The 27,056-nt window shown below is 40.6% G+C and overlaps 1 protein-coding gene across 1 annotated transcript in view; it reads left to right on the forward strand.

Moving 5' to 3' along the window:
* The first annotated feature begins 11,164 nt into the window (after positions 1-11,164).
* TRMT61A (tRNA methyltransferase 61A) overlaps positions 11,165-27,056 on the forward strand; it is a 57,145-nt gene continuing 41,253 nt past the window's right edge. Inside the window, exons 1-2 of the mRNA XM_032237700.1 lie at positions 11,165-11,272; positions 21,545-21,909. Coding sequence (XP_032093591.1) covers positions 21,579-21,909 — 331 coding nt within the window. The 5' untranslated portion in view covers positions 11,165-11,272; positions 21,545-21,578. The remainder of the gene's footprint in view (positions 11,273-21,544; positions 21,910-27,056) is intronic.

Here is a 27,056-nt window from a genome sequence, read left to right on the forward strand (position 1 = left end):
GAGCAGAATTTTTATTTCCTTTTTGCTTATGCTTATATTGCTTATTTGTCTTTATGTATTGGAACAGAAAATGAAATTCTATCAGAGATGGACAAATGCAAATGAGAAAAACAGCATTTCAACAGGTTCCGCTACAAAGTCCTTCAGCAATAATTTTTAACAAGCTCCAGATTGCTGGGGGCTCCATGGATGCTGTCATCAACTCAACTAAAAAGGCAGACAAAACATTCTTTTAACTCTTTATATGCTGTGTGAAAAGCAGTCAAGCCTTGTTATTCCTAACAGAATTTCCTTTGCAGGTTTTCCCTATAGAAAAGAAATCCAGCCCCTTTGCCCTTGTCTGAACTCTGCTTAAAATGCTCAAAGTTTTTTGTTCTTCTTAGTTTTACTACTTCCATGCATAATAAATTACAGGGGGGGGGAAGTAGGTCAAAAAATAGACTAAACTAGGTATTTTCTAGTCTAGGTTTTAACTGAATTTAAACATAAGGCTGAGTACAGTTTATTTATATCCCACTTATTATTTTTACAAATAACTCAAGCCAGTGAACACATCTTCCTCCTCTTCTTTTCCCCATAACAACAACTCTATGAGGTGGGATAGTCTGAGAGAGAATGGCTGGTTCAACCTTAGATATAGATATTGTGGCAGATAGCATGTATACTGGCTAGGAAAAGGATTTTTTTTTTAAATTATACCCATCTTATTTTAAAGAGACAGTATCAACTTATGACCACTTTTGAATTCAACTAGTTTATCATACTGCGTGAGATAACAGTGGGTCACTGAGTATTTTATTGTTATTGATTCTATTTTATGTAAAACATATGCTGTATATCTAGCCTTTTTGAGAAGTTCAAAACAGTAACACATGCGATAGTCACATACAGATGAAAGTTTCAAAATGGGAAAACAGATTCCACAAACCACTAACCAAATTGATGCAACATGCTAAATCAGTGATAGACCTTTAATGGCCAAGAGTCATGCTTAACATTTATATTTTTGTTGAGAGCCACAAAGTGGCTGGATTTATGTTCTGAGTGGAATTTGAGGATTTACTTCTTTTTTCCCCTCAAACTGTGATTCAGTATCAGAGTTATTAAAATTATGGAAAACTCTGCTGGGTCAGAAGGTTGGGGAATAATCCCATTTACATAAAATGGAAACTCCTTGAGACATTGGCTATCTAATCTGTCCGAAGACAAAACTAAATAAATTCGTTTGCGGTTCAAGTCAATGTGCGTGAAACAGGTCACAGCCAAAATCTAGTTAGTTTGCAAGTCTTAACTAAGATATCTGAGGGAAATGTTATGGCTTTGTACCTAATATCTTATCAACACAATTTTCAGTGTTATACTAAAGCTGGGCTGAGCTTTTGCAATATACTAATCTAAAATGTAACTGGGTAGTTTTTGATTCAGTATGTTATGATAATACAATCCACAGGGCACACTTCAGCACAAATATGTATATACAATTATGATGTAACTTATTAGAACCTTTTTATTTAAAATGTAGAGATAAAAGTCAGAAACCAGAATGATAATAGCATAAGAAAACAGTAGAAACACCTTAGTAGCTACACAGCAAAATCATGGTAGAATCAAAAAGGAGGTAATTAATAGGGATATAAGCCAGCAGAGATATTATTCCACTGCTTCTTAATTTTTCTTTAAAAATAAAACTGAAGTTTTAATTCATCTTATTCAAATGTTGTTATAATATTGCCTTGCTTGCTTTCTGGCTTTTCTGTGTTTCATAAATTGCTGCGGGGACCTTATCAGGGCTGAAAAGTAGCATGAAACACTTTAATAAATTATAACAGATCAGGCCATGGAGTTGACAATTCCCCGTGATGGTTGCAGCCTCTGAAAAAGGAGAGAGCAATCAAGGTGCATTATGGGACTCTTGGGACCAGGGCAACAGCAGTTACAAGAGGCAGGAATGAGGGCACATACAGCAGTCTTTCTCTTCATGATGCAAGCAACTTCACCTAATTTTCACACATAATACAACCATTTAAAAATACCACTGGGAAAAAAAAATACAAACCTATTTTGAAGCGCAGAAGAGCCTCATCAAGTCCTTAGATTTTGGGGGTTTTTTACACAGAAGGAAGGCAAAAGGAAAAAAAAAGAGCCAGTATCCCACAAAAATTAGAGTTTTGGATAGTTCTTTATTGTATTGTTGGAAGAAATGTCCTTCTGGGTTCAGTTCCAAGTGGGGGAAAAACACTGGAAAAATGGAGGTTGCTTGGAAAGATGGCTTAATGGTGGACAGGATCACATGGCTTGAGCTCCTGAACAGAAAAGGGGGAATCACATGCTTCCAGATGTTGGGTAAAGAAGAAAAAGAGCAGAGATGCTGAAAATCCCTGGTTTTATCCCCTCTCTGGGCTTTGAACTTGAGCTTGTATTCTGGTTGGTTGTCAGACTCCCATGGGACCACACAGGGGCAACTCTGTAGACTGTGTTTTGATTGTTTGATTGAGCATTGCTTCTTCCCAGGTTTCATGTGGTGAGATCAGTAGAGGGTTAATCCTACCTTTGTTATGTAGAGTAGAGTGGCTCAGTCCTTAATGGCTCATTGACAAAGATGTGGGGGGGAGCTGAGTTTCTTCCACCCTTTGGGGGGAAATAGTCTGCCCTTTTAATATTTCCCAAAATATTTCATCTTCTAGTAGAGGGGTGGGTATTAATTTCCTACCCCCTTCAGATATTACATAGGCATTCTTTTCAACACATAAGTATCTGCATCCTGTACTGATATTTGAAGTGACGGAAATCCATGCCATGTCAAGCTAAGATGGTGGTTGAAAACATACAATGTTCTGCCTCATTTTTTGGTTGTGCATCATTTGTAGTTGTGGCTGCCAGGTTGAGTTTTTGCAATCAAGTCATGAAAACAAAAAGTAGGAGGAAGACTGCAGATAAAGGGCAAGTGGAATGTGAGACTCACCCATGTGAAGGAAAAATAATTAAAATTAAAAATTAATATACAGGTTCCTTGAGATTCAAACAGATAACCTTGTGGTGTTTTTTTTAATAATGCAGAAACAGTTTGTCTTCTGTATTGTTTAAAAACTTCTCAGTGTAGCTAAATCCTGGGTATTACCTAGTGGTCTCCTATCCAAATTCTTACCTGCTCTACTTATGATTTTTTGGCAGGGACAGGGAAAGAAAATGAGCCAATAATTGTGAAGTAATCTTATTTTTCAGGATAAAGTTTTAGCACATTTTAAAAGCAATACCTTTAACACTATCAAATATCAAAGTCTTTGGGAAGGACTGGATAGGTGAATAAAAATGCCAAATCCAACCTATAACTCTGGCTGGCTCATAGTAATAATATTGAACGTACTCTGACAACTGTGCTTTCAGCTTTCTAAGCAAAGTTTAGCTTAGAAAGCAATCTCACCATATACAAAGTTACAGGTACTTTTGGTTCTGGAGTATGCAACTAAAGTTCCCTTTCATATGAGCAAAAGAAAACCATAGTGAACAAAATGTGGATCACAGCATTTTGCAAAAATTGCTTAGTAGTTACATTCATGCAATGATACTGTAAATTGATTTTAATCAGTGGATAATAAAACCAGGACTTAATCCAAAATATTTATTGTTGTTGTTGAGTCTTGGAGACTAATATAGATTTTAAAAGGAGCAATGTTTCTGTAACCTGACCAGAACAGATGCTGAAATTCCTCTTCTACTCAATTATTAAAATCTTCATTGCTGCTGGCAGAAGATAGTAGTGAAAAAGCCATTGATTCCTAGGAAAAACCAACCAGTGCTGTGGCCAATCTTACACTCTGCTTACAGTGTGTGCATTTGGCAGGATTGTAAGGATTTTAAAGATCCATGACTCTCATTCTGTTATCTCAACTAACAGGTTGCTTCCATTGGATCATGGACCTCTAGATTTTCCTAGGGTTTTTTTTTTGTATTACACTATGTTTGCATAATTGTAAATAAAATACTTTGCATAAACACCATCAGTCTTTGCCACTCTTTTATTGAAGAGATATTAAATTTCATAATACTAGCCCTGGAACCTATTCAAGGTACTATGGAGTGAATATGTAAGTTTGCAATTTTTAAGTTATGACAGAGTTCTGTTTCTTTAAACATCAGAGAAATTCAATCAATGCTGTTTTTCTTGTCATTGCTCCTTAGAGCAGGTAAAATCTGGATTATTGCTAACCTGCCCTACCCTTAGTTAAGAGACTAGAATTTGACTGGAAATAGCAAGAGACTACAAAAGGAAAAAAGGAAGGAGAAACTTTGAACCCTCCATTCATGTAGCTCCCTAAAATGGCTTGAGGACACTCAAGGAAAAGCTTACCTTATGCTGTATAAGAACATGAAATAGGCAGCTGCATTAATTTTATCAGGGCAATAAATTAGTAAATGTTTGTACAACTAGTTCTTTGTCCAAGATGTAGACCAGGATATGGCATTATATTGTCAACAACTCTAATGAATCATTTCATGTGTGTTGCAGCGAAGTTACTCTAAAATGCAAGCTGGCTGATGAGATTACAGCTACATCCATCTCCACGTCTTCTGCAGTATCAGGGCCAAAAGCTTTAGCTAAAGAGCTCCCTAGGTGACATTGGGGTACTTTCTCTAATCATTGCCTAATTAATCTGGATTTGTAAAACATGCAAAAGACCTACTGGGGTCACATCCATACATAGCCACATTATAGTCAACGTGTTATGTGAATCCATAACATAGGGTTTATTTGATTAAACTGTGACTCTGTTAAATATGGGTAAACTATATCATGGGAACACAGCATATGAGAAGCACACACACACACACACACACACACACACACACACCAGATTTGGTTTGTGTTAAATTAAGAGTCCAATCAGATGGGCATACTAAGATGAAAAATAAAGAATACCAATGGAATACTCAAGACTTCTCTATCTGCCATTAATAGAAACCTGTATGGAAAAAAAGGGCAGAATGACTATTTGAATGTAAGATGTGTTGAAATAAAGTAGCTCTTTCTTATTCGAGCAGAAGAAAAAATGCCAGCAGAGGTGAAACATCATCCATTAATACATTCTCAGGCAGGAAAAAAGTTTATACAGTGTTTTCAGCCCATGATAGAGGAGCTAAGCTACTGTAGAGACTCTCCTCCATTAAGGGGAAAAATCCAGTAATAGCCACTCTTCTATTAACTCTTAACTCTTAACTTCAAGAATGTTGAGGTCTGTAACAAATACAGACCAAGCTGAAGAATTTTCCCACAACTTTTCTTTCATCAAAGGAACACAAATAGACCCTATCTCATTAGTGTAGCTCCTGCCATCATAATTTCCTTTAATTCCAGCCTTAGAGGCCTAGTTTTATCTTAAATTACATTAATTTTATACTAAAGTAAAGCATTGTGCTCCTGGACCTTTCCTTTTGTGTGTTTGCTTTACCATAAAGTCTTGATGCCTCTGACAATTCGGTTTTCTCTCTAAGGCAACTCAAAACATTTCTTCTCTTTTTAGGAGTGATTTTGAAAGTACAGGAAGTCTTCAAGTTACAACAGTTCATTTAGTGACTGTTCAAAGTTATAACTTCACTGAAAAAGTGACTTATGACTGCTTTTCACACTTATGACAATTGTAGCATCTCCATAATCATGTGATTTACATCCAGATGCTTGACAGCTGACTCACATTTATGACGGTTGCAGTGTCCCGGACTGATTGCCTTTTGCAACTTTCTGACAAGCAAAATCCAATGGCGAAACAAGATTCACTTAACAACGGTGTTACTAATTTAACAACTTCAGTAATTCACTTAACAAAAGTGGCCAAAAAGGTCATAAAACCGACAAATTTCTTACTTAACATACATTTTTGGATCAACTGTGGTCATAACCACAATTACAGGACTACATGTAATGTGTCCTTAACTTGTAATAAATAAATCCTACTACTTGTTCCATGCAAATAATTCTTCACCAGCTTAATTTCTGGCTGTGAAATTATTTTAAAAAGTATAAGACCTGCTATGTGGAGGATACAAATTATCAATGGTTCTAAGCAGTAGTAATTTTGTATTTGGGATAGCTGAATGCATCTCTTTTGGTGAGCTGTTGTCCAAGAGTGATGGGCCTTGGGTCCACCCAGAACACATCCTCGGGATTTCAAGCCAAACCTCCCTAATAGCTGTGACCATCACAATAAATAATTCACAACAAGCCTCCTAAGTATAACCTTAGATTATCCTTTCTTCACCATTTTTATTGGTGATATAATAAAAATGACATAATGCATACAAGGTTTTATTATTAGACACATCTTGTTAGCCGATATTGGCTGAACCATGATTTATTAAATTATCTGCAGCAGATTGGAGACACAAAAGGTAAGTTCAAAGCAAAGACACTATACTTTAACTTAGTGTGGAATGACAATTTTAATAGAAATGAGGAACTAAACTCTGGCTACCTCTCTCTCTCTCACACATTCCACACCCCCCAATTATTTTCTTCTTTAAATGGATATCCGAATGCAGCTTCAAATAAAGTAGTCAGTAGCTGTGTTTGCATAACATGTTTAGTCATGGTTAACTTAAAATTGATGGACTTGATGGCTGCGTTAATCACAGTGTCAACTTATTCTCCTAAAACCTTCTCTCTCTTTAATAGCAGAGTTACCATCTCTTTTTTTAAATTCAAATTGCAAGAGAGGAAAAGATATAATCTTCCTGTTCATTTAAGATATAAATGGCTGGGAAACATTAAAAGGATCCTCAGATGTAAGTACTGCGTGAAGAAAGCTAAATTCAAGCCTTCTATTCTGCTCCATGAAACACAAGGAACAAAATAGGATGACCGAGGAAAAAATAAAAAAGAGGCAAACTTTCAACAGTCAGAATTTGGGCAGTCAATTATCAGCAAATAAAAGTGATGTCTCATTTAAAGTCTGCCTTACAGCTATTAAATATAGCACCCTTTAGATCTATGTTTTTGGCATTGCATGCACGTGCCAGCATTTTAAATATACTAATGCTTTAGCTACAATTCAGTGTGCAGTTATGTAATTTTAGCATCTGCTTGAATAATTTAATACTGGCAGTTTTTAGATACAGCAGATAAGTTTATTGGTGAGGCTGTGTTGCTCATACAGTATTTGCCAAATGGGGACTCCACTCAGAGTACCCAGAGTAAAGTTCTAATGGCACCCTTGTGAATGCAAACTGGCAACTTTATCCTTGAGATCATGAACAGATAAAAGGATCTGCCTACTTTCTCTTACATCAGCCCATCTCAATTTCCCCTGTGGATTAATTACCACTGTTGTTCTTTGCTTCAAGCACAGTGTGATGCAGACCACTATATTTGGGGAGTTTGCGGATAAATGACACTTCCACCATCTCACCATCTCTGAAACTTTGTAAACAACCACTCTGGAGGAGAAGGTAAGCATTACATACTGCCATGGCTAGGTTTTTAAACACCTTGTGATATTACATAGCAGAGAGGCCCAAGCAAAAAGCAAATACCGAGGCTTCAGAAGCAATTGCTGCAAAGATTTCCAGGATGTAGATCAAGGAAGCAGAGGAGAATTTACTCTAGGGCCATGCAAGGAGTTTCCCCAGGGGCTTAATTATAAATGCTACAAACTGTTATGGGAAAAGAAGATTACATTTCTGAAATGTTGTGAGAGAATCTAACAGTCTATCCGATATTGCCCCTGAATGTTAATGGATTTAGGACATGTCTTTGCACAGAACGAATGTCACAGCTTGGGGACATGAACCTAACACATTTAATTGTGTCACATGAATGCACAATTTATCCTCAGATGTTGACAAACTTCCCAGCATCCCTCATTATTAGCCATGCTGAGTGGAATTGTTAGGAGCTACGGTTCAGTTATACCAGGAGAGCTGCATCTGTTATGCAATCATGCTGAAGTTATATTTTTGAGACCAAGAAATATAATGAAAGTCTGGTTGCTACAAAAATAGCAAAATGATTTACATTTCAGCATTTTCCTTATACTTATCAAATGGCCAATGATAATACTGCTTATCTTAAAAATAATTATTAACAAAGCTTAGGTCCACTTTTTATCAACTTTCTTCATGCATTTGTTATTTAGTAGGTGCATATAGTAGGTGGAACTTTTTGAAGTTATTTTAGCAAGTGGAGCTTTTTCTGGCAAAAAGGGAAAAGCACAAGCAAAGCATCTGATTCATACCTACATGTCAGAATGCTGTGAAATCACAGACATAGATCTAATTTTAAAAATACCTACATGAAGACAGCCATTGCCAACTTTTCCACTAACTCCTTATAGGTGTGATCTGCAAAAATAAAATAAAAAAAATCAGAAAAAGCCATAATGACATAAAAATGCAGGACAATGAAGGGCTACAAAGAGCAATTGAAAACTTACCAGGCCTATTAGTATCCTAGATCTGTAGTATCTTATACTCTTGAATAGCGTGCTAATCTTGTCTCTTAATATTCTCTGCTCCTTAACAGTAATGGGCCACAATTCCTTAGCAAAAATACAATTTTCATCATGGCAACTCCCTTCTACAGGTAAGGATAAAACTTCTGTTTATGAAGGTGTTAGATTGAACCTGGGAAATGAAGGAATTACCAACCACCATCTCCAATTATCAATCATCATTTCCATACCACTAAGAAAACACATGACCAATAAATTATACACTATTCATGTATATAATTTTATATGGTTTATTAGGTGGACTTTCTTCAGTTATTTTAATGAGCATTGAATTTAACTGTACAATGAGAGTCCTTAGGAAATATGACAGTATAACAATACAGCACATACCTAAATTAAATAGATAAGATTTAGTTCCCAGGCTGCCACCCTCTTATTTATTTGTAAGCTAACTTCTCTCTAAAGCCGATGAATGCTGCAATCATGTAAGAATGTAATATCTGAAGATGTAAAACTTATTATGAGTTTTTTTGGTCAGGATGCTTTCTTTTATTATAATTATATTAAAGCTCTTGTAAGAAAAATATGTTGTAATTTTCCCTGAATGTTTGGAGGTTTTTTTAAAAGCGGGTTCACTATCAGTGTTTCTCGGCCTCTGTTATTTAATCCAGTGTTTTTCAACCACTGTGCCGCGGCACACTAGTGTGCCGTGACATAGTGTAAGGTGTGCCGTGGGAAAATTACTTTATATATAGTCAATATAGGCACAGAGTTAATTTTTTTTAACATTTTCTAATGGTGGTGTGCCTCGTGATTTTTTTCATGAAAAACTGTGCCTTTGCACAAAAAAGGTTGAAAAACACTGTATTTAATCAATAAGATGCTTTGAAGATGAAAGGAGTTATTTTTCACAGAGATAATGGGATCTGTGGCAATTAGAAGACAGAAAGGTTCACTCACATATTCTGCATAAATCAAATGGCAGGAATCGGTTTTACAAGGATAAAGGCTGTTTTTATGGCTTTGTTCCCAACAACAAAATCCCTTTTTAAAAAACAAAGTATGTGCAGAATCTTTGAACTGAATTGCTGGGTGAACTAAGAGCTATTCTTCATACTATTTCCCAACTCTTATGCCAAGAGTTTTTCTTTAAAAGGCTGAAAAAACAGAGAGAAACATTATAGGAGCAAAATAATAATTTGCATTGACAAAGCTGTTCTTATGTTTGTCATGTTAATTTTGTTTACACTATGTGCTCTGGGAAGAGCATTTTACATTGCTTTGGAGCTATTTCTTGGCAAACTCCATACACTAACAAAAAAGAATTCACTACCATATAAAGTATACATTAGAGTCATGCCCGCCCCTTTCTTCTTTCTGGAGCTTGTTTAGCTTGTTCCTCAGTCATGACTCAAGGCTGCAATCCTGCACACATTGCTAGGGAACTGGCATAGTAGTAGAGAAAGTTAAACTGAAATTCTACACTGTACATACTAACCTGGCATGACATCCTCGTGAATTCTGTGATTCTCCACTTACAAAAATCCACTTTCTCTTAATTTCAGTCCTCATCTTAGCAACACAGAGAGCAACATGGGGGTGACTGTAGACCTTTACCTTACAGGGTGCCGTGAGAATGACATCTAACCAATGTTAAGTAAGCCTCTGGGGAAAAAAAAATCCAAATTTACAATATCAGACAACACATTCCATTGAAGAAAGTAGGGCTTACTGTATTTTCAAGGAATCAGATCTGATTTAAAACGTATAATAAATATTGGGTAGGCAACAGTTTCAATCATGGACACAAAATAAGAAAGGTGATGGGTGGATCTTCTGCATTCTGTAAGACGTGTTATTTGAGCTTATGGAAATTTACATTTAAGGAAGGCCCACAGCATTTTCTCTCACTCCTCATAGTTATTTCTTTAAAGTATCTGCTTCCTTTAAAAATAATTATAGGGTTGATCACATTTTTGAAAATGTGAAACAATAACTAACAGCCTGGTAAGTATGGGCACCCAGATTAAGTAGGTATAGGAATATATGCAATCTCAAAACCAGGAACATATGTCACAGATTAATACTATAATCGCATTACAGTGACGGTAAAGGAGAAACGAAGTGCCAGCTTTAATCAATGCAAGCCTTCCTTGACAGGGCTGATCTTGCCAAAATAACAGTGGTTCGCAGTGTATTCACGAAAGAGGCCGATTTTATTAGAGCGATCCTACGCTCTACTCCAGTGTTTCTCAACCTTGGCAACTTGAAGATGTCTGGACTTCAACTCCCAGAATCCCCCAGCCAGCATTCGCTGGCTGAGGAATTCTGGGAGTTGAAGTCCAAACATCTTCAAGTTGCCAAGGTTGAGAAACACTGCTCTATTCAGAAGTCCTTTTCAATTCAAAGGGAAGTTTAGTCTCAATTGAGAAGCAGGGATGGAGCTGCCGCCTAAACCCGAACCAGGAGAAGCTCGCGTAAGAGCGCATTTGCGACTCTCGGTCATTTAAAAGAGTAAGAGCGAACACCCCTCAGCGATGCACCGATTGCACCACGCAACTAATGGGAAGCCAGGGACAGAAGAGACTGGAGGAGAATTGCATCGCCGCAAAAGGAAGCAAAAACGCTCCGACCAAGCTGGAAACGGGGAAGAGCTTCCTCCCACTCGAGACCGGCGATGCCAGGGCGAGGGAGGGGAGGACCAAACGTCACAGGCTGCGACGAGCAAGAGAGAGGAAGTACTGGAAACACGTGTCTGCCAGCGGCCAAGGCTGTGCTCTCTGCTCTTGATCTGATGCTGCTTGCCTGAATGCAAGTAGGGAGTCGGAAAGGTAAGAGTAAAGTGAGATTAAAGCAAAACGGCTGTTTAAGAAGCCGAGGACCGAGAAACGACACCCTTTCAGTTCCATGACTGCCCTTTGGTCCCCTCTTTGCAAGAGAGGCCACTCCATTCGCCACTCCGGGACCTTCTTTTGAGTAGACATTTATTTTATTTAGTTGGTCAAACATGTAAAAGATAACCGGTATAAGTATAAACATAAATATGAACACAATAAATGGGTATGAATAAATGGAGACCGTAGGACAGGAGCGGTAGGCCCGCTGGTGCACTTAGGCACGCCCCTTACAGACCTCTTAGGAATGGGGTGAGGTCAACAGTAGACAGTCTAAGGTTAGGGTTAGGGTTAGGTTAAGGTTAACATTAGGGGGGGGATTGGGGATGTAACAACAGAGTTAGGTGGTGCGTTCCAGGCATTGACCACTTTAAGCTTTACAAAGGGGAAAGTTTACAATCTCCAAAGATCTCCAAAGGAAAGCAGGGCTCCTGCGATTTCATTAATTTTAAAGAGCAGGGGAAGTCAGCAGGGGGGAAATCATGAGCGCAAATGATGGTCTGATCATCACAGAAGCATTATCTTGTGCCTATTTCCCCCCCCCTCCGGAAGCATCTTCTATTGAAAAGATAAACAGGGACAAGTCCTTTGTAGGTCACAAGTGCAAAACAGGCTGGAAAATGGAACATGAAACGTGAAAGTGAAGGATTGGGTATTTTTTAAAGCAAGAGGTGGATAAAATATGAAAATCCCATGCTTACAATTCAGTCTGGGGTTTTAAAAATGTCTTTAGTTTTTAAAACTTCTATATAACAATTGCATATTAAAAGTGCATGTGTAAAATGTTGTACCTGGTCTGCTGAAACTCACAAAAGAAACAACATATGTTCCAGCTGCTTCTATCTAACACCTGGTTGTCCAATCTTTTGGCTTACCTGAGCCATACTGAGTGAAGAGGAATTGTCTTGGGCTGTATATAAATATATATAATATAATTAATGCATATAAATAACATTTGTTTTTAGTTCTTTTTAAAATTTATCTTGTGGGGCTACATTACTAACTGTCCAGGGTTGCATGTGGTGTGTGGGTTGTGGGCTGGACATATCGAACAGTTGCTCCTTAAAAAGCCCAGTTTATTGGTATTCCCCCCAAAAAAATCATATTCCAATATAGCAATTGGTTTCAAACAAATACTCCGCAGAATTCAGCCTGGAAATTTAGCAAAGCAGTTTTTCCAGTTGTCTTAGAGACATTGAAATAATTCTTACGATGGAGGAAAAAAGTTTTGATCACTTCAGGAATTATTACTGCGTAATCTTTGTGAACTGCTATCGGGTTCATCAGATGCACAAGAGTATAGTGCTGAAATAGGAATATTATATATGGACACAGCAGAAGACGACGAATGCCAGACAATTTTATGCATGGCTTAGCCAATGTTAATGCTATAAAGATGAGTCTAGCTATTTCATCTGCTATAAATGGTATGTTCTCTCTTGGAGAACAAAAAGGAGAAAAAGACTCTTTAGCAAGGTTAATTGACTGATAGATTATGTGCCATCAAGTTGGTGTTGACTCTTAGGGACAACATAAATAGATTTTCTCCATGACAATCTGTTCCTAATCTAGTCTTTCAGCAGTGTAACTGATTCTGCCCACCTTCTTCTAGATGTCCTCTTTTCTTTCCTTCCACCTTTCCTAGCATTATTAACCTTTTCCATAGAGCTAGGTCTTTACATAGCGTTTCTAAAGTAAGATCATTTGAGCCTGGTCATTTGGGCTTCAAGTGAGAACTGTGATTTGTTTTTATGATCCATTGTTTGTTTTTGTAATTTTATTCTTAGGTGTTTTCTCCACCACAAAAGACCATAAGGACAAATACTCTTTCTATCCTGTTTCTTCCAAGTCCAACTTTTCCTTCTATAATGTGTCATACCATTGCTTGCACAATTCTGATATTTGTACGTATAGACACATCATGGCATTTAAATATATTTTCCAGGCCTTCAAGAACTACTCTAGCAAGTACTGGTCTGTAGTGTATTTCTTTGCTGCTTGTTTCTTTAGTGTAGAATAAGCTTGTCAAACTGGCAGCTCGCAGGCCGGATACGTCAAGCGCAGGCCATGTTCAACCTGTCTCTGCAAAGGCACAAAACATCACGATACATCATGATCCTGCCCCGTGAGGTGATCAAGTTTGACACCCGTTGTGTAGAAGATTACTCCTAAAAGGCAGAAGATGTGTACCACTTCAATATCTTTATTGTCAAATCTAAAGCCTATTTTCATTGGGTTAGTCTTTTATATGTAAAAAGAGCCGAGGTGGCGCAGTGGTTAGGGTGCAGTACTGCAGGCCACTTTAGCTGACTGTGATCTGCAGTTCAGCGGTTCAAATCTCACCGGCTCAAGGTCGACTCAGCCTTCCATCCTTCCGAGGTGGGTGAAATGAGGACCCGGACTGTGGGGGCAAGTTGCTGACTCAATTTGCTAAAAAAATTGTAAACAGCTTAGAGAGGGCTGAAAGCCCTATGAAGCGGTATATAAGCCAAATCAATCAATCAATCAATCAATCAATCAATCAATCAATCAATAAATAAATAAATAAATAAATAATCTTAATCCCATCAGCATAACATAGACTATTAGTGTTTCTTCCTCCATTTTCAAAACTGTGTTTATCTTTTTCCAGTCCAGCTTCCCTTTAAATATATATTCAGCAAACTATTGTACAATGTCCTTTACTTCTACAGTGAATCAAGGGGAAAGTTGGTTGGTTGGTTGGTTTCTGCACTTTGCATCATTCTAAGCATCTAATTTTATCTCTTGATAAAATGGCCCATAATTCCAAGGGTGTGTATCAGGAGAAATTTGAAAGACATTGATGTCTTAATTTTTTTCAAGTATAGTTTTATTTCATTAGACTAATGGGATTCTCTTTCTGACAGTTTTTTCTTTCCTGGCACTGTATAGAATCTTTAGCAAGAGGAAATAATCCAGGAATCACTCTTATATTTTCAGTGACATTGTTCAAAGTACTGCAAGGTACATTATATCCTAGAATTGCCATTTTTTCTTTCTCTTTAAAAACAAAAAAAAGGTTCTTGTTCCTGTTGTTTAGTAGCTGGCAAATTAATATTTTTCCTCCCAGTTGTTTCAATGCCAAGAAATGCTTTATAACTGTGGTCAAGAAGTTCTTAGTAGTATAAGAACAAAGCCTTTTAAAAATTGGCATTCCTTTAATACTCTAGCAGAATCTTCTCATTCAAAGAATGCCTTCATGTTACCTACCAATTAGTCTTGTCCTATTGTTTACTTTTTTCTCATTTTTAAAACATTTCCATTAACATGTAGAATCAAAACATAAGTTAATAAAGTCAGAATGCAGATTCATAGTCTTGCATTAGCTTTCCAACTCTAAACTGCATTTGGCTATAATTCTGATTACTTTTGTGTTGGAAATACAACTCTACTTATGAGAGTACTCCTGTCCCTATCTACAAAGATCAAATATAAGTCGAGTGTAATTTAATGATTACTTGATTAAGCATAGGAGCCATATGAAATTATGACTTCATTTTGGTGGTCAGCAGTTACGTGCTGCGATAAAAGATCAAATGGTGATGCTGGCACAAGACCTCAAATAACTTTTTGTCAAGTAATTGCAATGCTCTAAACCTTTGGAATAGACACGGTGATTTGTAAGGTACAATGTCCAGTCAGGCATAACACTCTTGCATTATTAATTCTTCTTCTTCTCCTCCTATTAAAATTGTATAACAGTGTCATGGGGCCTTAGATATTTAACAAGTGAAAATGAATAAATAAACACAAATATAATTTTTGCTCTATCCCATAATAAGCTTTTTAAAAAGCTTGTTAAAATTCAAAATGTACTCCTCTCCAATTTTCATATGTATATGAAGAAGCAGCTTCTCCTTGTCTACCTAATCAGACTAGGTAACTTGAGATACTGTTCCCCCCTCCACACTGCACTTATGTGACTTTCTTAACCATTTTGTGCAACATTTGCTCTCACTTCCATTTGCAGTTATTGAAAATGGGTTGCATTCTAACCAATTTGAGGTGGGAAATATGCTTCAATGAAAAAAGGGAAAAAAAGTTCCCCAGCAAAGTAAATTCAGATTTTGCCACATTATGTTTGGTCTGGTCCCATTTTCTTCAAGTACAGTTCTTGTCCTTCCTTCTCCGAAATGTGAAATCACCTTCCTGTATGAATCTATGTTGGGTGTCAAGAATTTTTTTCAGCAAACAAAGGAGATAATGATTTCGTATTTTTCGTATTTATTGCACATTTATAGGCCGCCCTTTTCCCTGAGGGGACTCAGGGCGGCTTACAATCAAAGGGGAAGGGGAGTGTAGGACAATACAAAAAAAGATGTGAACAAAAGTAAATTAAACAGTAAAACTCAACATTCACTCGGCATTCGGGAGGGGCGAAAGTAGACTTATCCCCAGGCCTGCCGGGCTAGCCAGTTCTTGAGGGCTGTGCGGAAGGCCTGGACGGTGGTGAGGGTACGAATCTCCACGGGGAGATTGTTCCATAGTGTCGGAGCCGCAACAGAGAAGGCTCTCCTCCGAGTAGTCGCCAGTCGGCACTGACTGGCGGATGGAATACGGAGGAGGCCAACTCTATGCGATCTGATGGGACGCAGGGAGGTAATTGGCAGAAGGCGGTCTCTCAAATAGCCAGATCCACTACCATGGAGCGCTTTATAGGTGGTGAGTAGGACCTTGAAGTGCACCCGGAGATCAACAGGTAGCCAGTGCAGCTCACGGAGGATCGGTGTTATGTGGGCGAACCGTGGTGCGCCCACGATCACTCGCGCGGCCGCATTCTGGACTAGCTGAAGTCTCCGGATGCTCTTCAAGGGCAGCCCCATGTAGAGCACATTGCAGTATTCCAGCCTGGAGATCACAAGGGCTCGAGTGACTGTTGTGAGGACCTCCTGATTCAGGTAGGGCCGCAACTGGCGCACCAGGCGAACCTGGGCAAATGCCCCCCTGGTCACAGCTGAGAGATGGTGGTCAAAAGTCAGCTGTGGGTCCAGGAGGACTCCCAAGTTGCGGGCCCTTTCTGAGGGGTGTAAGTTTTGTCCCCCCAGCCTGAGTGATGGTATGTTGGTCAAATTTTTGGGAGGAAAACACAACAGCCACTCGGTCTTGTCTGGGTTGAGTATCAGCTTGTTTGCTCTCATCCAGTCTTTAACGGCCTCAAGACCCCGGTTCATCACGTCCACCGCTTCATTGAGTTGGCACGGGGCGGACAGATACAACTGTGTATCGTCCGCATATTGGTGGTATTTTATCCCGTGCCTCCGAATGATCTCGCCCAGTGGTTTCATGTAAATGTTAAATAGTAGGGGGGATAGGACCGACCCCTGCGGCACCCCATAAGTTGGGGCCTCAGGGACGATCTCTGCCCCCCTACCAACACCGACTGCGACCTGTCCGAGAGATAGGAGGAGAACCACTGCAAAACAGTGCCGCCCACCCCTATCTCCCGCAGTCGTCGCAGAAGGATACCATGGTCGATGGTATCGAAAGCCGCTGAGAGGTCCAGGAGAACTAGGATGGAAGCATAGCCTCCATCCCTAGCTCTCCAGAGATCATCGGTCAATGCGACCAAAGCGGTTTCTGTGCTGTAACCGGGTCTGAAGCCAGACTGGAAGGGGTCAAGATAGTTAGCTTCCTCCAAGGTACGCTGAAGCTGGAGAGCCACCACCTTCTCAACAACCTTCCCCACAAAGGGGAGGTTGGAGACTGGACGATAGTTATTAAGGACAGCTGGATCCAACGACGGTTTCTTCAGGAGGGGTCTCACCACCGCTGTCTTAAGCGCGGTGGGGAAGTACCCCTCCCGAAGAGAGGCGGTAACAACCGCCTGGATCCAGCCTCGTGTCACCTCACTGCTGTTGGCAACCAGCCAGGAGGGACACGGGTCCAGTATGCAGGTGGAGGCACTCACAGCTTGCATAGCCTTGTCCACATCCCCAGAGGCAACTTCCTGAAACTCAACCCAGAGATGGTTTGCCAAGTCTTCCCCTTGTGTCCCGGCTGGATCTACTGGGGTGGAGTCCAGGTCCGCTCGAAACTGGGCAACTTTGTCCGCCAAGAACTGGACATACTCCTCAGCCTTACCCTGTAAGGGGTCCCCCGTCTCCCTCCTATTTAGGAGGGAGCGGGTTATCCTAAACAGGGCGGCTGGGCGGGACTCGGCGGACACTACCAAGGAGGCTATATATGTTCTTTTTGCTGTTCTTAGAGTCCGAATATACTCCTTGGTGCATGCTGTTAAAAGTGCCCGCTTCGACTCGGACCTATCGGACCTCCACGAGTGCTCTAGGCGTCTCCTCCGGCGCTTTATCTCCCAGAGCTCCTCAGTGAACCAAGGAGGCCTCCGGGGGCCGCTGACCTGGAGGGGCCGTAGTGGCGCAATCCGGTCTAGAGACTCCGAAGCTGCCGAGTGCCAGGCAGCGACGAGGGTCTCCGCCGAACTGTGGGCGAGGGTATCAGGAATAACCCCAAGCTCCGTCTGGAACCTGACAGGATCCATCAGTCGCTTGGGGCGGAACCAGTTGGTCGGTTCCTCCTCCCTACGGTGGGGGTTTGGCCTCCGGAAGTCTAGCCTCAGTAGGTAGTGGTCTGACCACGACAGGGGTATGGTCTCATTACCCCTCAGACCAAGATCGTAACTCCACTGCTCCGAGAGGAATACGAGGTCAAGCGTTTGACCCGCTGAGTGAGTTGGGCCTCGGATTACCTGAGTCAAGCCCATGGCTGTCATGGAAGCCATGAACTCCTGCGCTCCATCAGAGTGTTCACCGAGCGAAGGCAAGTTGAAGTCCCCCAGAACCATAAGTCTAGGGAACTCAACTGCTAGCTCGGCTACTGACTCGAGGAGCGAGGGGAGGGCTGCTGCAACGCAGTTGGGAGGCCGGTACGTAAGCAGCAAACCCACTTGACCCTTGAGGTCCAGCTTCACCAGCAGGGACTCACACCCGACAAGCTCCGGAGCAGGGATCCTACGAGGTACTAAAGACTCCCGGACTACAATAGCCACACCGCCACCCCTTCCCTGGGCTCTCGGCTGATGCAGCACCTGAAATCCGGCTGGGCACATCTCAACGAGGGGGACTCCTCCCTCCGTGCCCAGCCATGTTTCAGTAATACATGCCAGGTCTGCGCCCTCATCAGTTATCAAGTCCCGGATGAGGGGGGCCTTATGAACGACAGACCTGGCATTTAGCAACAGCAGCCTGAGACCAGGGTCCTGATTACTCGCGCCATCTGACCTTGGAGTGGGACTCCTAGGGCCGGAAGGAGGGATCTCTATAACACAGCGAGCCCTCCTTCCCCGATGATGGCCTGCCCTAAAGTCCCCGCCATATCTGCCTCTCCCTGTTATGACCGCAATGCTCCGACCCTCTCCCGTGGATATAGCCCCCCCAACCACCCCAGTGGCCCCCGCATACCCCGCCAGGTCCTCCGAATCACTCATACCCAAACTCTCACACAAACAGTCCTCACTGAAAAAGTTAAAACACCAATACAACTATATAATAATAAAAGTGAGATCATTCATATCATCTCAAACAATCCCATGCACTCAACATACCGATTAAAAGAAATATAGGAAGAAGTCGCGCAGGTTCACAGCGTCTGTGTTAAGTTCGTGATAATCCGGAGGTGCCTTCCACCTCTCCTGAGGAGGGTAGCACCTTAATGGGAGCTCCACTAAGGAGACCAATATCGTCCAAGGGGGGGGAGAATGGGGGACAAGGTGGATCTGGGCAGCAGCTGTAACAGGGGGAGTCAGGGGGCTAATCATAGCGAAGAAAGTCTGATGGTTAAGTTCAGTTCCAGCCATCCCCTTGATGTTATTTCCCGGTTAAGTCCTGGGGTGGGGAAAAGAATATCTATCTCTGATGGAAAAGGGTAGGGGGGAGTTGTTCTGGTCACCAATCACGCTCTCCTTCAATTACGTCCCCTCGAGCAGTTTCCTCCCTCACCAGTTCTCTTCTTTTGGTTACGACGTGGTGTTCGTCGATGCTAGACAGCCTCCCTAACCAACAATGTCGGAGGCCAGCAATATGCCAGCACCAGCGGCAGTGGGAGGGGAAATGCTTTCCAGCATCTGCGTCGCTTCCCAGACTCTCTCTCAAAACACCAGTTCTCTCAAATAGTCCACAGCGGTCTTATAGTTCTCACCCAGTTCCTACCGTTAAACAACAATGTTGGTAGCGTTCGGCGTTTAGCGATGTTCAGAAATGCCCGTAAAAACCCCTCAGCGTTTCCCTCGGCCCTCAGAGTTCAGCGTCTCCCGCAATTCCGCCGTTCCGTAGCTCCGCTTCCTCCAAAGCTTCCTCCAGAGCTCAACAACTGTTCGGTGACTTCTCGGGCTAGCAGCCTGGAGTGATGTAATTCTCCATTACCGCTGCCAGCCCCCGCGCCCACAACCAACAGTATCTCAGTATGATAGCACAGGCAAAAAACTTTGGTTATACAATAGAGTTAGATAATGGCAGAATTTGTGGGGCAGGAATTATAAATTAAGAATGTCAACTGCATATAAAGAAAATCTGTATAAGATGTTTTATATATGGCACCTTGCACCAGCAAGGTTGGCAAAGATGTTTAAAGTTAAGTCAGCTAAATGTTGGAAATGCCACCAGATACCTGGGTCATATTAGCATATGTGGTGGACATGTGTAGAAGCAAACAAACATTGGACAAAAATGCAAATGTGGCTGGAAAAGATGATAAAGCAGCACATTGACTTAAAACCAGAAATATTTTTGTTGGGGATTTTACCTGAAACCTATAGTAAAGGGAATGCAAATTTAATTATACATGTATTAACCTCAGCTAGCATTGTATTTGCACAAAACTGGAAAAGGGGAGTGATCCCTACGGATGAGAATGTGATTAGGAAAATATTAGAATGTGCACGCTTGCTATAAAGGAGAAAGAACAAACTGAATATTATATGACATGGGAGTTATTTTATGAATGGTTGGAAAATAAAAATAGAAGTTAGAAATAAATGGAGATCAGTGAAATATAGAAAACATGTTAAGAGAGTTTGAGTTTGAGTTTATTAACATTTATAGGCCGCCCTTTTCCCTGAGGGGACTCAGGGCGGCTCACATAAAATCAGGAAGGGGAATACAAACAATGACATAGACACACATAAGTAAAAATAATAGGCAACATTCATTCATCATTCGGGAGGGGCGGCTATCTTTGTCCCCGGGCCTGACGGGCTAGCCAGGTCTTAAGGGCTATGCGGAAGGCCTGGACGGTGGTGAGAGTACGGATCTCCACAGGGAGCTCGTTCCAAAGGGTCGGAGCTACTACTGAAAAGGCCCTCCTCCTTGTAGTTGCCAGCCGGCACAGAGAAGTAAACAATATGTTTCTTACTAATATGAGTATTAAGATTATTATATTTAATATTATTATATTCTTATTAGAAGATACATTAAGAGAGAGAAATAAATAGATACATTATGCCCATTATTACTATTGTAAGGTTAGAGAATCAATATCAATATAATGAATACTGTTGTAAATTTTGATTGTTATTGCACAGAAATATTTGTACCCAGACACACTGTTTAATGGAAGATGGAATGTTTAATTTAATTTAAATTTTTTTAAAAAAGAATCTTGTTCAGAATTGCTAGACCTTGCTGGATAGTTGAAAGCTTTCTGTTCAAGTCTCTTCCTAGGAATCTGCTATTTTATGGAACCAGTTTGCAAGGTGTTCAACTGGAGAATATGGGCTTCTGCAGGACAATTATCTAAAATTGCTATTTCATGGGAACCTGACTCACATGTAAAGAAGAACTGGGGTTTAAATATGCATTTCACAGACTTTGGACTCCCTGAATATTATATAAGTATCAATATTAGATAGCCTGCTAGAGACTGCTGCATCCTGTGCCTAGTTCTTACAGTGGAAAAGACTGAATTTTGGACTTCTTTATGCTATCAAACTAAACTTGAACCATTCCAGCTGTAAGATTACCGATTTCTCTTGTGAGTTGCTTGTGTTAAAAAGCTATTTAGGATTGTAGGTCATCTTTAGATCATGACTTGGAAATATGGAATGATGCTTTTTTGGGGTGGTGGTGATGGGGAACTTAAATGAGAAAGAGTAGTTTTGAAGAAGAAAAAAGAATGATAGGCTAACATAAGGAGAAGCAAGGAGAGATTCTGAAGTGTGTTTGTTTCCTTTTTCCTTAGCTGCCAATAACCTGCCGATGACAACATTGTCGTGATGAGTTTTATTGAGTATGGAGATACAATAAAAGAAGGAGACACGGCAATTGTCTTCTTGGGACATGAATCGATGTTTCCAGTGAAGGTGCAACATGGTGGTAAAACTCAGACTAAGTATGGTGTTATTAGACACTCAACTGATCTCATTGGAAAGGAGTATGGTTCCAAGGTGACCTGCAGCAAGGGAGGTTGGGTGTACATCCTTTATCCAACTCCAGAGTTATGGACTCTGAACTTACGCCACAGAACTCAAATCCTGTATTCAACGGATATCTCTTTAATCACCATGATGCTTGAGCTGAAACCAGGAAGTATAGTGTGTGAATCAGGTAATGGGACACGACTCGCTGCAATGTTGTTGCTTCTTTTTGTACTTTTCTATCAGAGGTTTCTGCTACAAATGACAGGTGTTCATTTTTATGTATTCAATTTGGATGGTATCCAACTCCAAATTACTTGGGGGGAGGGGGTTGTCCCCCAAAATAAAGAACACACAACACACAAAAAAACCTACAACAAAGTAGATGGGAACAAAATACAAAAATAAGTACAAGAAGGCAACTCGGACAATACTCCCAAAGGTGCTTTTCAAAAGGCAACTGGACTTTTTTGTTTTTTGTTTCCCTTGAGAACATTTCACTTCTCATGTAAGAAGCTTCTTTAGCACACTAAGAACAAACCAAGAAACTGAATTGAATTGAATTGAATGTATTGGTCTTGTATGCTGCCCACTCCCAAAGGACTCCGGGCGGCTTACAATAAACAAGGAAGGGGATAAATAGACAAATAGACAAACAACAATTTAAAATACACAACATTCATAGTTCCCATGGGGCTGACTATTTCAACAGCTCCCCAGCCTGCCGGAGCAGCCAAGTCTTCGTGGCTTTGCGGAAGGCCGGGAGAGTAGTAAGGGTCCGGATCTCGACGGAGAGCTCGTTCCAGAGGGCTGGAGATGCAACAGAGAAGGCTCTCCCCCGGGGAGTCGCCAGCCGACATTGGCTGGCAGATGGGATCCGGAGGAGGCCTAGTCTGTGCGATCTGATTGGTCAATGGGAGGTAATTGGCAGGAGGCGGTCTCTCAGGTACCCAGGTCCAATGCCATGTAGGGCTTTATAAGTAACGACTAGCACCTTGAAGCGAGTCCGGAGACTAATAGGTAGCCAGTGCAGCTCGCGGAGGATAGGTGTACCTGGGTGCACCCACAATCGCTCGCGCGGCTGCGTTCTCGACTAGCTGAAGTCTTCGAACACTCTTCAAGGGCAGCCCAGTTGTCTTTTAAAAAGCGCCCTTGGAATAACCATGACCTGGATGATTGAGAGTTTCCATAGACAAGCAACCCAGATAACAAAACAAAACAAAACAAAAAAAAAACAGTCAGAGAAGTCCCATACAATCCACCTTAAAGCCTACAAGAATAGCCAGGTCTTCATGGCTTTTTGGAATGCTCTCATGGGGGACCTCATTCCAGAGGGCAGCTCTACTACAGGGAAAGTGGGTCCCAAAAGATGAGACTGTATGAACATGGGGACCAAGAGTATGCGCACACTGTCAGATTGTCCTGGATAGGAAAGAAAGGACAAGAGATAGGCAGTCCCTCAGATAGCCTGGTCCAATCATATACAGAAACACATTGGCAACCAGTACAAATTAGAAATCAGGGGTGCACTAGGGGCAAGCTGAGGCAAAGAGTAAGTGGTAGCTACGGCCAAAAGGATCTTTTATAGCTTCATTTGTTGTGCCTGTGCACCCTTTCACATTAATATATCAGCCCTCCTGCCACTTACACCTATGCCATCTCACTGCTCAGCTACTGCAATATATGCTATAAAGTCCACATTCTGGATAGAGAGGACCATTGATCTTGGAATCTTGGAGGGATCTAGGAGTCCTAGTGGACAACCATTTAAATATGAGCCAGCAGTGTGCTTCAGCTGCCAAAAAAGCCAACACAGTTCTAGGCTGCATAAACAGAGGGATAGAATCAAGATCATGTGAAGTGTTAATAATAATAACTTTATAATGCCTTGGTAAGGCCACACTTGGAATACTGCATTCATTTTTGTTCGCCACGATGTAAAAAAGATGTTGAGACTCTAGAAAGAATGCAGAGAAGAGCAACAAAGATGATTAGGGGGCAGGAGGCTAAAACATGAAAAACAGTTGCAGGAACTGGGTAGGTCTAGTTTAGTGAAAAGAAGGACTAGGGGAGACATAATAGCAGTGTTCCAATATCTCAGGGGTTTCCACAAAGAAGAGGGAGTCTCCAAACTATTCTCCCAAGCACCTGAGGGTAGGACAAGAAGCAATGGGCGGAAACTAATCAAGGAGAGAAGCAACTTAGAACTAAGGAGAAATTTCCTGACAGTTAGAACAATTAATCAGTTGAACAAGTTGCCTCTAGAAGTTGTGAATGCTCCAACACTGGAAGTTTTTAAGAAGATGTTGGATAACCATTTGTCTGAAGTGGTGTAGGGTTTCCTGCTTGACCAGGGAGTTAGACTAGAAGACCTCCAAGGTCCCTTCCAACTCTGTTATTCTATTCTATTCATTTGGAAGAGGCCATTTATGTTAACACTGAGCAGCCCTCTCTAAACAGAGAGAGATAAGACATCATCTCTCTTCTGTCTACAACACTTTCAGCAATTCTAAAAAGATTTACCCCCCGCCCCCCCATTTCCACTCTGTTACAAGTGATCCTGAGGGCACAGATTAAACCCTCCAAGTGGCTCCAAGAGCTCTCAGGGGAACACTAACAACCAGATGACTACAAAGAAATATGTTTCCATCGTATCAGAACCAATCCTTCCATTGCCCCTACCATCCTGCCAGAACCAATGAAGCTTTTTGTATGAGAAGGAAAAATGTCATCTTCTTCCTCAAGGAAAAAACAAACCAGTTGCCTTTTGAAAAAGCAAAAGAGATTGTGCTGGATTGATTCTGCCTTTTTTTGAGTCTACTTTGGAATGATCCAGAGCTTGATCCTCTCTATTTTAACCTTTACCTGAAACTTCTAGAAGAGATCATCAACCAGTGTGGGTTGCAGTATCATTAAGTTCAAGATATCCAGTTGTATTTCTGCACCCAGGAAATTTGCAGAAGTCTTGATCTGGTCCTTGAAAGATATTGGAGTCTGGGTTGAGAAAATAAAGTCGTGTTTAATCCTTGAAATAGAAAATAGCTGGCTGTTTAGAAGCTGACTGACCTCAGAATAAGTCCAAACTGAACTGTGGACCTATTGAAAAAGTAAGTTCAGAATCTGGGTTCTTCCTAGAATAATAAAAGCGAACCATGAACTTGAGGGGTTTGGCTCAGCATTGACTGCAGTAGCAGCTATAAACTCTCCCAGAATTTTGGGAGCACATAATATCCTGTATACTGTTGTCACTTCATGTTGGGACTGTAATAACTACCTCTAATTAGGCTGTCTTGTAGACCATTCAAAAGCTTCCACTGGTACAAAATGTAGCAGCTTCCTTGGAAATGGATGAGCACTGTTATAGTCATGTACCACTTTTCTGGAGGAGATGCAATGATGATCAGTTTGCTTCTGGGTGCTATTCAAGATGCTAGATATAATTATAACAACCCAAATAGCTTGGATCTGGGTAACCTGTAACAGAGAGGCACCCTAAGAATCTCCACCCTGGTAGATACAATAGTAGGGACCCAGCAATGGATATTCTTTGGTAGGGTTCTTTGGATCAGTTTGCTACGTAAAATGGCCACAAATCTTTAAAGTTTTTTAAGAAGTAAAAAATAGTAAAAACTTCGTTGCAGATGTTTTGGGGACTGAGGATTTAATATTTAAAGGAGTGGGTCGGGATTCCCATGGGTTTTCAGGTAAGGACAATGCTCTGTGAAATATAGGATTATTCAACATTTATGGATGTTGGTAGTCATTATCTCTCTCTCTCTCTCTCTTCCCCCCCCTCTCTATCTATCTATCTATCTATCTATCTATCTATCTATCTATCTATCTATCTATCTATCTATCTATCTATCTATCTATCTATCATCTATACTTACTTACTTACTTACTTACTTACTTACTTACTTACTTACTTACTTATGTTCTATTAGTTTGTGTAAAGAGTTTAGGTTTGTAAGACCAAAGTGATTTAGAAGTCTCATCAATAATTAAATAAAACATTGTATATAACAGTTCATATATGAGGAATATGAATGCATATTCAATAGGTTTGAAATCATTGAAAAAATGGAATCATGCACATAGGCCTGCAATGCTAAGATAGTCCTGGCCTGGATAAGTCAAACCAAATTCCCAAGAAACCCCCTTTCTATGATTTTGCTTGTGTGTTGTAATGCTAGGGCCTATCCTAGCCAATTCTTTACTGGAACTTTATTAGAAGGACACATATAAATTTTGCTTGAAAGTAATGCAATTGCATAATCTTGGCAGGCTTCTGATATGATGGTATCTTTCTTGGACTACACTAGTGCCATCTGTAGCTACGCTTCCTTATTTGGCAGGATGTTTCTCTTTCTCTCCCCCTCTCTGTGGGAAACTAACAGTTATGGATTGAATACCCTCTGATATGCTAACTTTGAAACTAGGAAACCCTATGAAATTTTGCCATGCTCATTTCATTAGTTTCTCTCCCTCAGGTTAGTTTGAGAAATTCAAGATGGCAGATTTAATCTCATGTCTTGTAAGTAGCTACTTTATTAAAACTTGAATAAATAAAGATTCCATTTAGAGAAGCAAACAGGAAGCATCTGTGGGTGGAAAGGGGAATTGTTTCTTTTTCCATGTGTCACAAGAACTTATTACAAGTATCAGGGCTGTACGGACCTTCCTAAGTAAAGTGCTTCTCTGTATTTGCAGCAAAAAGCAGCCACAGCTTCTTCCTCTTTCCTGAGGTCTTCATAAGAATGCATGTCACGGGATCTTTCTGTCGAGATAATTGTTCTGGTGGAAGGATTTGTAGGCATGCATATGAAACCTTATAAAATCTCAGCATCCTTGAAATAGATGCACTCAGCCTTGAAATAGCTGATTCACCCTGGGAATCTAGGAAGGTGTTTTACTTATTCAAAGAATGTGCCACAGACCAAATAAGTTTCTCTCTTTATACATTTATATGCGTAGCCTAGTGCTTTTTTTTATAGGCTCCATACATTTTTCAGATTTATTTGCAAGCATGGTTTAAGATTTGTTAGCCAAAAAAGGTTTTTAATTTTTTTGACCAGTCAAATCATTACTAAATTACAGTCTAAAAGTATTTGGATTTTCCTTCATTCTCTGGACTTTAAATTATTTCATTCCAGCATCCAGTTGAATGACTAAAAATGGTGTGTCCTTGCCTGTTTTGAATTGAGATCTTGTTTAACTGTTGAAGACTAAGAGCAGCATTAGGGGAGAAAAATGTTTGAAGCAAAGATATATCCAATCATTTTCATGATGCTTATCTGAACCTGTTCCAATTTCTTTGAATTCTTAAAGTGCAGTGTC

This window comes from Thamnophis elegans, chromosome 1, assembly GCF_009769535.1.
Source record: "Thamnophis elegans isolate rThaEle1 chromosome 1, rThaEle1.pri, whole genome shotgun sequence".
NCBI lineage: Eukaryota > Metazoa > Chordata > Lepidosauria > Squamata > Colubridae > Thamnophis > Thamnophis elegans.